We start from the raw sequence: 14302 nt of genomic DNA, 5'->3' as shown, positions 1-14302 counted from the left end.
CTGTGAGGCACGGTTCGTCATGTAAGCTAGCAGCTTGCCACGTTTATCCCAGTTTTCGAAATATTCCTGCCCCAAATGGAAAAAGTTACGTTGCCTCTTTTCTCTAAGCAAAAGGGTATATGAACTTGTGGCTGCCTGCCACAGATTTAGGGGTAGGGTTTTTCAGATCTATTGCAGTTCCTGTCTTGTAACTGCCGACCAATGTTCCTCTGAGTGCATAGGTTCTCCTTAGATACCCTTCGCTTAATTATAATTAGGGTTTAAACTTAATTTGTTGGAAATACCCTTTTGGAGTAACTTCTTTAACACCTAACCACGGCTGTCTTAATTATGTTCAATACATAGGCTATGTGCCCACGTTGCATTTATGAAGCAGAAAATTTCTGCTTCATTTCTGCAAGTCCTCTCCCGGAAAAACGCATGCGGAATTCCGCACGCATTTATCGCGCATTTTTCGCGCATTTATCACGCGTTTTCAACATGCAGAATTGCCTTGCGTTTTTTATGCATTGGACAAAGGCAATTCTGCTTGCGGAAACGCAAAATTAAATGACATGCTGCGGATTTTTGAACGCAGCATAAACGCTGCGGAAAAATCCGCAGCATGTGCATAGAACTTGCGGAATCCCATTGGGGACCATGGGGTGCGGGTTACCAAGCGTTTTACAAGCGTTTCCGCTGCGGAAATTCCGCATCAAAAACGCTTGAAAAACGCTACGTGGGCACACAGCCATATGCCAGGAAGCATTCAATGCAAAACCCAAACCATATGCAATCTTATGCGATTTCTGTTCTTTTTTTTTTGCTTGTTTGTTTTTTTTTTTATACAAAGTTTACTACACTTTTCAATAAACTGACAAAAAAGTTATGCCAACACAACAAGAATATAAAAATAACACTTTAAACCAATTTGTCATATGGAGGCAGTCAGGCTTTAAGTACATAGTGCCCATGTAAATATGTTGAACATGAGCCCTAAAATAAAAGTGTTTCTCCCCACTTTGGATTCATGCAAATTTTCATGGATCTCAATCTGATCACTGACCTCAATTAAGGGACTGGCCATGGGTCTCCTAAACAGCGACAGCTTCATGCTGAGCTTTTACCAATATCAATAATACAGAAAGCCCTTCTTGGGTTGACAAATGACAGTTATGCATTATTCACACAAGCTTATAGTTACTGCAAACTGCACAGTAGCTATGGCCTTCATTACGATAATCTGAGAGCACATGGGAAAAGCTGGGAAGGAGAGGGCATCAGTCAGGCAACCATCAGATCAAGCCGGGAACTTCAAAACCTTCAGTGATGCGCAATTCAGGTGAACAATTACATTGTCCACCGAGCAAAACCACTCATGGCGGAAGGTGGTTAGCAATGTTACTTGCTGGAGTGAACATAGTAACAAGTCATAAAAACTAAAGGGAAAGTGCAGTGAACACTTAAATGGAATCTGTCAGCAGTATCTCACACCACCAAACCATTTATATGAGCATGTAGCTCTTTCAAAGACAAGGCCAGCAATACCTTTACATGACCAGTCCGTTGCAAAGTTATTGAGAAATCTGTTTGATTTTATATTCAAATGAGGTAGACAGACTATGGTAGATATGGTTGAGCTTTAGTGACAGAGACTTCAGATTTATTTCCCGCCTCGCATGACTGATGGCTCCTTTGCCTTAAGTCACAAAGCATAGAAGCTGTCAGTTAACCAGGAGGCAGCAGTGCTGAGAAGGAATAGAGCTGGAGTGACAGAGGCTTCATTTCTGCATCTCCTTGCACGGAAAAACGCGTGCGGCATTTGACATGCGTTTTGCACATGCGGAATTGCCTTGCGTTTTCTAATGCATTGTAGATGGCAATTCCGCATGCGTAAACGCACAAATAATGGACATGCTGCGGATTTTTGAGCGCATCAAAAACGCTGCGGGTGGGCATTGAAAGTGCGGAATTTCATTGGGGACCATGGGGGAAGGATTACCAAGAGTTTCTGCTGCAAAAAATCCACAGCATAAACGCTTGAAAAACGCATCATGGCACGGACCCTAAAGCAGATAATAATGTGTGTGTGGTGGAGGGGGGGGGCATTGTTCACTTGACCCGGTAGCCTCTGTTTTTGTTGAAAAAAAAAAAAAAAAAAAAAAAACACAACACACAAACACGAGTAGTTACTGGATCCTACATTTAGAAAAACTGTAGTGGAAAAAATATTTGAGAGCCAAAACTAGAAACACGTCTGAAACACCAATGCTGATGAAGACGACTAGTGTAAGGGCTCTTTTGGACAAGCATATAAAATCGGTTCGTGTGCGCAATGGACCTCACACGAATCCATTCTTGTCAGTGTACCAGTACATACTATTGGTTTTCCAAGTAGACCATAGCAAAATGAATTACTTTGGTTTATTTTACGGCCCAGAATAAATGAAGTATAAACTGCAGCTCTGACACCCATCACCAATGCAGACAAGTACACAGAGAGCCAGTCACATCTGCAATATGTGGACGCAAATCTGGCCCATTTTTCTTGTGGCTGCCAGAACCCAGCCTAGAAGTGGATTCACAGGCGTCCAACAACTCCCAAATGACAGGACCATTAAGGTATACACCGTATGTTCTGGAATTGTTACATCATTTAATCTGATCTTATTTATAAGGACTTATCCACTATTTGACAACCTCTGCTTAATCATTTCAGAGACCCATGTAAAATAAAAACCTCCCGCAGCAGAGCCGCTTTACCGCGAGTCATGTGACATTGTTGTGTCACAGGTCTAGTATACATCTGCTATGACGTAATATTGATGAGCTAGAGTCGACCATCGGCAACTTATTCCATGCAGCAAGCCCATGACAACCATGGCATGTGACCACCGGGAAGAGCGAGTCCACTGCAGGAAAAGATTATCCACTGTTAATTTTACCCCTTTCTGACGTGAGTAATAATACGTCCCTGTGCCTTAATGACCAGGTACGTATTATTACAGAGGCTGTGCGGACGCGATCGCCACCGGGTGTCAGCTGATTCTGACAGCTTACACCCAGCATTCTGTGCCAGGAGCAGTCCCGCACTGCTCCCGACACATTAACCCCCGAAATGCAGTGATCAATGTCGATGGCAGCATTTCAGGAGCAGGCAGAGGAAAGACAGCCCCTCTTACCTTGGATCGGAGACCACGCGACATCATCGCAGGCTCCCAATTGTTGCCATAGTGACCCGATGTCATCATGATCCGGGTCACCAGGCACCAGCAAGTTAGTTACTCCTGCATCCCAATGCTATACAAGCTTTCAGCCTGCAGAAAGTGAAAAAAATATGAAAAAATAATCCAAAACACACATATTATATACACACACACACATTATATATATATATATATATATATATATATATATATACACATACACACACACACACATATATATATATATATATATATATATATATATATATATATATATATATATATATATATATATATGTGTGTGTGTGTGTGTGTGTGTGTGTGTGTGTGTGTGTGTGTGTGTGTGTGTGTGTGTGTGTGTGTGTGTGTGTGTGTGTGTGTGTGTGTGTGTGTGTGTGTGTGTGTGTGTGTGTATATATATATATATATATATATATATATATATATATATATATATATATATATACACACACACATACATACATACATACACACATATTATATATACACACACACATATATATATATATATACACACACACACACACACATATACATATATATATATATACACACACACACACACACACACACACACACACACACACACACACATATTGTACCCATAAATAATTATGAAAAACAATAAAAGTTCACATTTTGTATCGCCACGCCCAGAAAAACCTAACCTATAAAGCTGTTCCACTAGTTAACCCCTTTAGTGAACACTAAAAAAATAAATAAAAATGAAGGTAAAAAAAAAAAAACTATCAAAAAGACGAATGTAAATAAAAATGGAATGGCTGAAAACACTGTCTTGTCCCGCAAAAAAACAAACAAAAAAAAACACAAGTTGCCATACTGCTCCCTCAGCTGAAAAATAAAGTTACAGCTCTCTGAAGAAAGCGATACAAAAAAAATAAATAAAAATAAATAAATATTCTATAAAATGGTTTTAATTGTGTAAAAGTGCCAAAACAACAACAAAAATATATATAAATATAGTATCGCTGTAAAAGTACTCACCCGAAGAATAAAGCTGCCTTATCAATTTAACCACACACAGAACGGCATAAAAAACAAAATTCCTGAATTGTTGGTGTTTGTTTATTCTGCCTTCCAAAAATTGGAATAAAAAGTGATCAAAAAACGTAATTTGCCCGAAAACGGTACCAATAAAAAAAAGTCAACTTATCCCACAAAAACACAAGCCCTTACAGGACGGTCGGCCAAAATATGGAAAAATTATACCTCCCAAAATATGGCAATGCAAAACTAGTCTTTGCAAAAAAAAAAAAAAGAGCTCAGTGTGTGATAGCTGGCAAGCATTAAAACCCGGTATAAATCTGGTATCGCTGTAAATCGCACCAACCCAAAGAATAAAGTCATCTGATCACTTATAACGCTTGAGAAAAGGCGTAAAAAAAATAAATGAAACTAAATCTTCACCTGCTGTTGATTTTTTCATTTTGCCTCCCAAAGATCACAGTAAGGCTCGGGGAGCATTTATCCTGTGGACAGGGTCCGGCCTGTGATCCAGCGGTGTCAGTCTTTTAGTTGTGCATAAAAGAGCGGTCCGCCACAGTTTTGTGCACTTCTAAAAAGAAACACGCTGCTGAACAGAGGCCACACGGAGACCAAAGTAACTCTGCTGCCTCATTATAGTGAATGGTTCCCTCGGGGTTTCATCTGAAGCACGTCACTCGGAGAGTTAGATTGAAACCACAAAGTAAGTGATCAGTGTAGAGCGCTGGATAAATGTGATCCAAAATGTTATGCAAAATGTTCCCAGTAAAAGCTTCAACTCAATTCACAAAAACAGCAAGTCCACACTCAGATCCATCATCTGTCAATGGAAATTTAGGGGGCTTCCACATTACTGGTAGTAAAAAGGATCTGGAAAAGCAATATGGCTCCTTTCCCCAAAAAGAAATTTAGTAAATTCTGCGCTCCCAAATCCAATTCCCTTCTGAGCCCCAGTGTGCCTAAATTGCAGTTAGCGTCCACATGTTTGGCATTTCTGTAGAGATGAAAGCCCTCCTAATTTACGGGGAATGGCATAAAAAATAAATAAAACCAATTCTTCACCTGCTGCTGATTTGTTCATTCTACCTCCCAAAGATTTCAGTAAGGCTGTCAAAAAACACACACGGGGACTGCCGGCCATGCACGAACAATCCCCGCATGTTTTTTTTTGGGTTGTCTAACAATCATGAAACATGCAGGGTGGGGACTATAGCATGTCACTCAAGCATCCGCGATACTTGATACATACCCGAGCACCCAATGTAAACTCAAGTAGTGAGCACTTGCACTCAAGACTAATGACAACATATTCAATATGATGACCTAATGTTATCAAATTCTGTGTCATACCTCTGGGTTCAAAATGCTCACTATATCCCTTGATAAAATCCTTGAGGGGTGCAGTTTCCAAAATTGGGATCACTTGTGGGGGGTTGCCACTGTTTAGGCACATCAGGAGCTCTCCAAACGCGACATGGTGTCCGCTCTTGATTTCAGCAAATTTTGCGGCACAGTGCTCCTTTCATTCTGAACCCTGCCGTGCGCCCAAATAGTGTTTTTTCTCCACATATGGGGTATCAGCATGCTGAGGAGAAATTGCACAACAAATAGTATGGTGCAATTTCTCCTGTTACCCTTATGAAAATGCAAAATTGGGAGCTGAAAAACATGTGTGGGAAAAATGTGAACATTTTATTTTTACAGCCCAATGTAATTGTGAAGCACCTGCAGGGTTCAGGGTGCTCACCACACATCTAGACCAGTTACCCAAGTTTCCAAAATGGTGTCACTTGTGGGGGGTTTTCACTGTTTAGGCACATCAGGGGCTCTCCAAACGCAACATGGCATCCGTTAATTATTCAAGCAAATTTTACATTCAAAAAGTCAAATGGCGCTTCCCTTCCGAACCCTGCCGTGGGCCCAAACAGTGGTTTTCCCTCACATATGGGGAATCTGCTTGCTCAGAAGAAATTGCACAACAAGTTTTGGGGTCCATTTTTCTTGTTACCCTTCCGAGAAAAAAAAAAATTGGGTCTAAAGTAACATTGTGAAAAATGGAATTATTCCTACCGTTAATTACATTTCCAGGAGTCCATCATGAGAGGAGGTAGTTCCACTGATCATAGGGACAGGAAAACATGATGTTAAAAACCATCCCCCCGCCCTCCCCCTCAGTGTTTGTACCGATCACCACACCAGGATGGATGCAACTATTTTATTAAACTTACACCAATGTTGCATTCACATTAGTAATAAGAGCAGAGGAAGGAATATAATGGTGTTGTCATGATGGACTCCTGGAAATGTAATTAACGGTAGGAATAATTCCTATTTTACCAGGTCGTCCATAATGACAGTAAGACAAGAGAAATACCAAAATCAATGATTCATTAGGGAGGGACTACACGTTCATAAGCCAGCTGTTGGCTGGACAGTACGTCTAAGTTATAGTGTTTACTAAATGTGGATCTATTGGACCAAGCTGCTGTTTGATAGATCTGGTCCACCGATGCTCCTGCCTTCTCTGCCCAGGATGGGGAAATTGCCCTAGTGGAATGGGCTCTAATGCTAATCAGTGGTTCTTTTCCCTCTGACTCATATGAGAGGGTGATCGTTCTAGTTACCCATCTCGCCAAAAGTTGGTTTGAAGGCTTTTTTGCCTTTGTTTCTTCCTGAGTACTGTAGGAACAAATTAGAGTCCTGCCTCCAGGAAGCAGTTACTTCCACATAGCGGATCACTGACCCTTTTATGGCCAGGGTATGGAATGACTTATTTTTTGGAAACTGGCAAAAAGATAGTAAAATTATTTCCTGAGGTTTAGGTTCGTATTGGATACTAAATTGGGAAGAAAGGACGATCTATTTTGAAAATGAACCTGTCCTCTAAAACTTTCAGGTAAGGGTCTAATACTGAGAGCGCCTGGATCTCGCCTATTTGCTTGGCTGTGACTGCTATCAAGAAAGCGGTCTTCATGGAGAGTAGATCGATACCCGTCTGTTCTAAGGGCTCAAAGGAAGGCATAGATAGAGCTCTAAGGACTAGATTCAGATCCCATGGCAAGACATGGTTTTTAATTGAAGTTTTTTGGCGAGTAATTGCTCCAGTGAACCTTGATATCCATGGATGGTCTACTAGGGAGTAGTCCAGGAAGGCACTTGGGGCAGATATTTGTACCTTTAATGTGCTTGGTCTCAGTCCTTTGTCAAATCACTGCTGGAGGAATTCCAGGATTTTAGGAGATATCCGGACAAGAAGAATCCAGGACGGATTCTCCCGCAAAAGCACAAAACAGTTTCCATATTCTGGAATATATTGTTGACATTAATCGGCTTTTTACTACCCTGTAGAGTTATTACCTGATCTGAGAGGCCTTTGGAACTTAGGATCCGCCTTTCAGGATCCATGCAGCCAAGGATCCTTGAGACAGTAGACCCTCTCTGCACGGATGATCCACAGACATGGGGTGTAACAGTGGGAACCAGTTCTTTTTGGGCCAATAGGGAGTTATCAGAATTAGAGTCGCCCGTTCTCGGACTTTCCTCAATACTCTTGAGATAAGCGGGAGTGGGAAGGCGTAGAGAAGGCCTATTCCCTAGTGCTGAGATAGAGCGTCCACTCCCTCCGGACTGTCCTTTGGGTTCATAGAGAAGAATCGCTGAAGCTTCCGTTTTTTTCCTAGTTGCCGAAAAGTCTATGCAGGGTGTGCCCCATCTCTTGACTATTCGCTGGAAGATCTCTGGGTTCAGTTCCAACTCGGAGGACCAGACTTTCTCTATGCTCATGAAATTTGCTACCCTGTTTTTGGATCCTTTGAGATGGACTACTGACACGGAAAGAACATTTTCCTCTGCCCACCGGAAGATCTGTTCCGCTAATGGTTGTAACAACTTTCCTTTTGGGCTTCCCTGTCGGCATAGTAAGGAGACTGTTGTACTGTTGTCTGAGAAGATTTTTATGTGACATCCCTTGACCAAAACCTGGCATTGCTGGATTGTTTCCCAGACTGCCTGTAACTCTCTGAAATTGGAAGATCTTTGCACTTCGGGAGACCATGTGCCCTGAAGATAACTGCCCTCTACATCTGCACCCCAGCCCTTCTGACTGACGTCTGTGGTGATCCGGATGGAGGGTGAAAGGAGCCAATCTACTCCCTTTTTTAAGTTCGACGGGAATGTCCAAGAAAGGGAAGATTTTAGCTCTGTCGACAAGCTCATCCTCTTGTCTAGGCCAGAAGTCTGTTCCCTTCTTCTTTCATAGACCTATTCTATTCTTACTGCGTCCTGTCCTGCTAGGGACAGGGAAAAAAAAAAAAAAAAAAACTGAGGGCGAGGTGAAGGGGCGGTGGGTGGGGCTTTTAACCTTGTGTTTCCTGTCCCTCAGTGGAACTACCTCCTGTCATGGTGGACGACCTGGTAAAAAGAAGTTAAATGTTCATTGTTTTCTTCCACATTCCAAAAACTCCTGTGAAGCACCTGAAGGGTTAATAAACTTGAATGTGGTTTTGAGTACCTTAAATGTGATGTGGTCCCTAAAAAAAATTGGTTTTATAAATTTTGTTGGAAAAATGAGAAATCGCTGGTCAACTTTTAACCCTTCTAATTTTCTAACAAAAAAAAAAATGTTTGTTCCAAAATTGTGCGGATGTAAAGTAGACATGTGGGAAATGTTATTTATTAACTGTTTTGTGTTACATATCTTGGATTTAGGAGCATGAAAATTCAAAGTTTGAAAATTGCTACTTTTCAAAATTTTCACAAATAAACGCAAATCATATGGAAGAAATTTTACCACTATCATGAAGTACAATAGGTCACGAAAAAACAAATCTCAGAATCAGAGGGATCTGTTGAAGCGTTCCAGAGTAATTACATCAAAGTGACAAGGGTCAATTGTAAAAATCGTGCAAACAGCCTTTGGGGGTAAAGGGGTTAAATGTGGCACAAGTGAATTCACAGGGGTTGTCCATTAGAAGACAATCCCTTTAAGATCACCACAGACATTCTAGAAAATTAAACAGGATGTGAAAATGTCTGGGATCTACAAATATACAATGAACATGGGTCCCCTGAATTGCCTGTTGAAGCAGTAGCTGAGCACCACATCTGGCCAATGAATTCAAAGGTAATGTGGTCTGAATGGAGTAGCTATTTGCTCCCTCAAAGCAAACCATGGGACCTCAGTTGTCCACATAGTTGTAGGTTCCATATCTAGGACTCCTCGTTCAGACATTTATGGTAATAGCCAAAAAATAGTCCAAGATGAAAAAACCCAATTAAGATTTTTTTTTTCCTTTGAAAGGTTTTCAATGTAAAAAGGAAATCATTCACACATCATTGGATTACTTCATACGTGTGAGCTAAGACTTAAAGCAGGAGACTCATACATGCGGCCCGAGGGCCGCATGTGACCCTTGAGGCCGATTGATGCGGCCCGCAGGCACTGGAGCCCCCATGATGATTGCAACCTGATCCTGGGGGCCGCTAAAGTCCGCAATTCTTTTTAGTTGATTGTGCGTCCAATGATGCACATGCATTTGAAATGTATCGTGACGTACACACCAGCTCTGTGCCACAATACTAATACGAGCCAGCAGCCAACGTCGACAAGCTGGCGCGGGCAGCGAGACGTCACTGCCATGCACCGCCCAGGCTGCGGAGGAAAAATTACTACAAATGGCTCCTGGCTTGCGCTGATGTAAGTATCCGGTGCTTCCGCAGTATTTGCCATTGCCAGCCGCGCTTGTATGTCTGGGAGCCGCACATGCACTGTAACGAGCAGCTCCGGCCGCACACCGTAAAGCTGAGAACTACACTGTCACTGTGCACGTGCGAGGAGCGGCTCATCACAGCGCATGTGCGGGTCCCAGAGATACAAGAACGGCTGGCGAAAACAAATACTACAGAAGCACCGGATACTCACATCAGCGCAAGCCGGGAGCACTGAGAATTCAAATGCGTGGGCGGCACCAACCATGACTAAATGTGAGGAATCACACCCCTATAATGAAGCAGGTAGGATATAAAATATATAAAGAGGTTTATACACATTATATTTACGCTGATTTTAATGGAAAAAGCGTGTTAGTGATGCACATTGCATCACCAACAACACAATGGGGGCAGTTTAGATAGTACACAGGACATGACCGGTTCCCTATAAGAGCTACTTTTCGCACCAGCAATCCTGGCCAGCCTCCGTGACGCTCCGGATGAGTTTGTAAGCTCAGTCATGTTTGGGCAGTTCCCTTGGCAACAAGCAGTAAACAATATAAAAAAAAAAAAAACTATTGAAACAGAGAAGTAGTCAAATGTCCACATAATAAAACACAATTAGCGTAATGGAAATATTATAACTGAATGCCCACAACAAAATATCCATTTTTTTGTCAAGTCACAAATAAGGTAAATTTTAATCCTCTTACCTTTACATCTCTGTGAATGATATTATTATCGTGACAGTAGCGCAGAGCTTCTAAAATCTGTCGCATGTAGTGACTGTAAAAATAAAACAGATATGGGATATAAAATACCAGGCGCAGGGCAGACTATCCTTACTGGAGTTGTATCAGCTGTATGTTGTAACATGCAACCGAATATCACCCATCAATAGAGAAGGTCATCTGCTGGATGTAAACTAGAAAAACTCCTACTGAACAAATGCAAGCAGAGATACTGAACCGCGAGACCCAAGTAAAAAAATAGGCTGGAAAATTAAATATATCAACACAAGGCACTTTTTTTTATTGATATACTTTCATAACTAAACCCACTTTCTACATAGACTTCAGTAGCCCAGCCAGGACGGGTGGAAAAAAAAAAAAGGCTTCACCATTTTAAAATCTATAAAAAACTTAGTCCATACAAAAACCTGTTACTGGGGCACTCACCACATGGTACCACGATTAAGAACTAATGCATGCCCAGATTGTGTTGGTTAATGTGGTGAATGTCCCTGTAACAATTTTCGTATGGACTAAGTTTATGGATTTTAAAATGCTATTGAATTAAAAACCGTGAAGACGTCATTCCAGTCTGGCTGGACTACTTCGGTGCATGTGCTCTGCTACCGGTGCTCATCAAGAAGCTCTCTGTGCCCAGGATTGAATGAGGCCTCTGAAGAGGGTGATCTTATTCACTGCTGCTTTTGACAGATTGGTCAGCACACTAAAATGGCATCATCAGCTTCTGTTTTCATCTCAGGATTAGATTTAACAACATGGAAGAAAAAGGAGGTATTATAGGCAGATCAAACCATGGAGAAGGGAATAAAGCATCCAAGTCTTCAGGGAGGTTAAAGTCATACAGAAGTATAAATGGGGAAATTACATCAACCATGTGCACATCTAGGGAGAGATAAAAGAACCCACCACTGACTTAAGGCCCCGTCACAACGAGATCGCTAGCGAGATCGTTGATATGTCACGTTTTTCGTGACACAATAGTGATCTCGCTAGTGATCTCGTTATGTCTGACAGGTAGCAACGATCAGGCCCCTGCTGTGAGATCGCAGATCGTTACAAAGCTTCCTGGACCATTCCTGGGTCGTTGCGCTCCCGCTGGGCAGTGTGCATCGCTGTATTTGACACCTTATCAACGACCTTGTTAGCGATTCAGAACTCCGACACGTAGGCGTGCATAAATTGGACTTTTCCGCGCCCCTCATCCCCGATTGGGGGATCGCTACTGCGTCCTTGTTTTTCGGATCCCACCAGCGTTCTCCACTTTGAAGAAATCAGACATCTTTAGCGAGGTAGGTATTGTTTGGGGTCTCAAATGAGTTTCCATTTTTAATTCATTTATAGGACATCTACCAATTATCTGCTATCATTGCTCTTCAGGGAGGGAGGGCTTGGCTTCTATCTGTATATATACACGCTTTTGCATGGGCAGATATTTTAGGGGTCTCGTGCACACACACCCACACAGCACGTTTTCTGACACGCTGTCCTGGCCTACCGCTTCAGAGTTTTTCACACGCCAATTAACATGAAGCTTAAATCAATAGACTGTTGTTTTGGCCTGTTGTACGCTTCACAACTTTCTTAGTCGACGTGATGCAATTACGTACTGTCCGCCTGGCTTCGTGGACTCTGTGGACCGAGCCAATGGGGAAGTGGAGCTCGGTGAATGGCGTGCAAACGATCCTGCAATTACAGGCCTTCAACCAGTGGGACATGGCAGAAACACCCATGATGCGAAGACCTGCCGCGACAACTACTGCCAGTATTTTAACGGTCCTGGTGATGTTCCTTGGCAGCATCAGAACCTATAGTGGGCAACTACTCATGTTTCTACACTACTGACATTTCTGTACTGATGTGTCTAATAAACTGTGTTCTATGCAAAAGCTTTCTCATTCTTTCAGTAGTAGCAGTAGTCACCGCAGTAAGAGATAGATAGATAGATAGATAGATAGATAGATAGATAGATAGATAGATAGATAGATAGATAGATAGATAGATAGATAGATAGATAGATAGATAGATAGAGTGGTGGCCAAAAGTATTGGCACCCCTGCAATTCTGTCAGATAATACTCAGTTTCTTCCTGAAAATGATTGCATTGACAAATTCTTTGGTATTATCTTCATTTAATTTGCTTGCAAGGAAAAAAACACAAAAGAGAATGAAGCAAAAATCAAATCATTGATAATTTCACACAAAACTCCAAAAATGGGCCGGACAAAAGTATTGGCACCCTCAGCCTAATACTTGGTTGCACAACCTTTAGCCAAAATAACTGCGAACAACCGCTTCCGGTAACCATCAATGAGTTTCTTACAATGCTCTGCTGGAATTGTAGACCATTCTTCTTTGGCAAACTGCTCCAGGTCCCTGATATTTGAAGGGTGCCTTCTCCAATCTGCCATTTTGAGATCTCTCCACAGGTGTTCTATGGGATTCAGGTCTGGACTCATTGCTGGCCACCTTAGAAGTCTCCAGTGCTTACTCTCAAACCATTTTATAGTGCTTTTGGAAGTGTGTTTTGGGTCATTGTCCTGCTGGAAGACCCATGACCTCTGAGGGAGACCCAGCTTTCTCACACTGGGCCCTACATTATGCTGTAAAATTTGTTGGTAGTCTTCAGACTTCATAATGCCATGCACACGGTCAAGCAGTCCAGTGCCAGAGGCAGCAAAGCAACCCCAAAACATCAGGGAACCTCCGCCATGTTTGACTGTAGGGACCGTGCTCTTTTCTTTGAATGCCTCTTTTTTTTCCTGCACACTCTATGTTGATGCTTTTTCCCAAAAACCTCTACTTTTGTCTCATCTGACCAGAGAACATTCTTCCAAAACATTTTAGGCTTTCTCAGGTAAGTTTTGGCAAACTCCAGCCTGGCTTTTTTATGTCTCGGGGTAAGAAGTGGGGTCTTCCTGGGTATCCTACCATACAGTCCCTTTTCATTCAGACGCCGACTGATAGTACGGGTTGACACTGTTGTACCCGGACTGCAGGGCAGCTTGAACTTGTTCGGATGTTAGTCGAGGTTCTTTAGCCACCATCCGCACAATCTTGCGTTGAAATCTCTCGTCAATTTTTCTTTTCCGTCCACATCTAGGGAGGTTAGCCACAGTGCCATGGGCTTTAAACTTCTTGATGACACTGCGCACGGAAGACACAGGAACATTCAGGTCTTTGGAGATGGACTTGTAGCCTTGAGGTTGCTCATGCTTCCTCACAATTTGGTTTCTCAAGTCCTCAGACAGTTTTGGTCTTCTTTCTTTTCTCCATGCTCAATGTGGTACACACAAGGACACAGGACAGAGGTTGAGTCAACTTTAATCCATGTTAACTGGCTGCAAGTGTGATTTAGTTATTGCCAACACCAGTTAGGTGCCACAGGTAAGTTACAGGTGCTGTTAATTACACGAATTAGAGAAGCATCACATGATTTTTCAAACAGTGCCAATACTTTTGTCCACCCCCTTTTTTAGGTTTGGTGTGGAATTATATCCAATTTGGCTTTAGGACAATTCTTTTTGTGTTTTTTCATTGAAGACAAATTAAATGAAGATAATAGCAAAGAATTTGTGATTGCAATCATTTTCAGGAAGAAACTGAGTATTCTGACAGAATTGCAGGGGTGCC

The 14302-nt window shown here is 42.1% G+C and overlaps 1 protein-coding gene across 12 annotated transcripts in view; it reads right to left on the bottom strand.

The window, feature by feature from the left end:
- CASK (calcium/calmodulin dependent serine protein kinase) overlaps nucleotides 1-14302 on the bottom strand; it is a 350915-nt gene that overhangs the window by 222014 nt on the left and 114599 nt on the right. For all 12 annotated transcript variants that reach the window (XM_073667250.1, XM_073667249.1, XM_073667257.1 and 9 more), the window contains exon 5: nucleotides 10634-10706. In XM_073667250.1, coding sequence (XP_073523351.1) covers nucleotides 10634-10706 — 73 coding nt within the window. The remainder of the gene's footprint in view (nucleotides 1-10633; nucleotides 10707-14302) is intronic.

The sequence above is a fragment of the Phyllobates terribilis genome, unplaced genomic scaffold, assembly GCF_046119375.1.
Source record: "Phyllobates terribilis strain yellow unplaced genomic scaffold, ASM4611937v1 Scaffold_2__4_contigs__length_985480577, whole genome shotgun sequence".
In the NCBI taxonomy this organism is placed as follows: domain Eukaryota; kingdom Metazoa; phylum Chordata; class Amphibia; order Anura; family Dendrobatidae; genus Phyllobates; species Phyllobates terribilis.
Note: the sequence above shows the minus strand (reverse complement) of the source record. Positions and strands in the feature narration are given on the sequence as shown.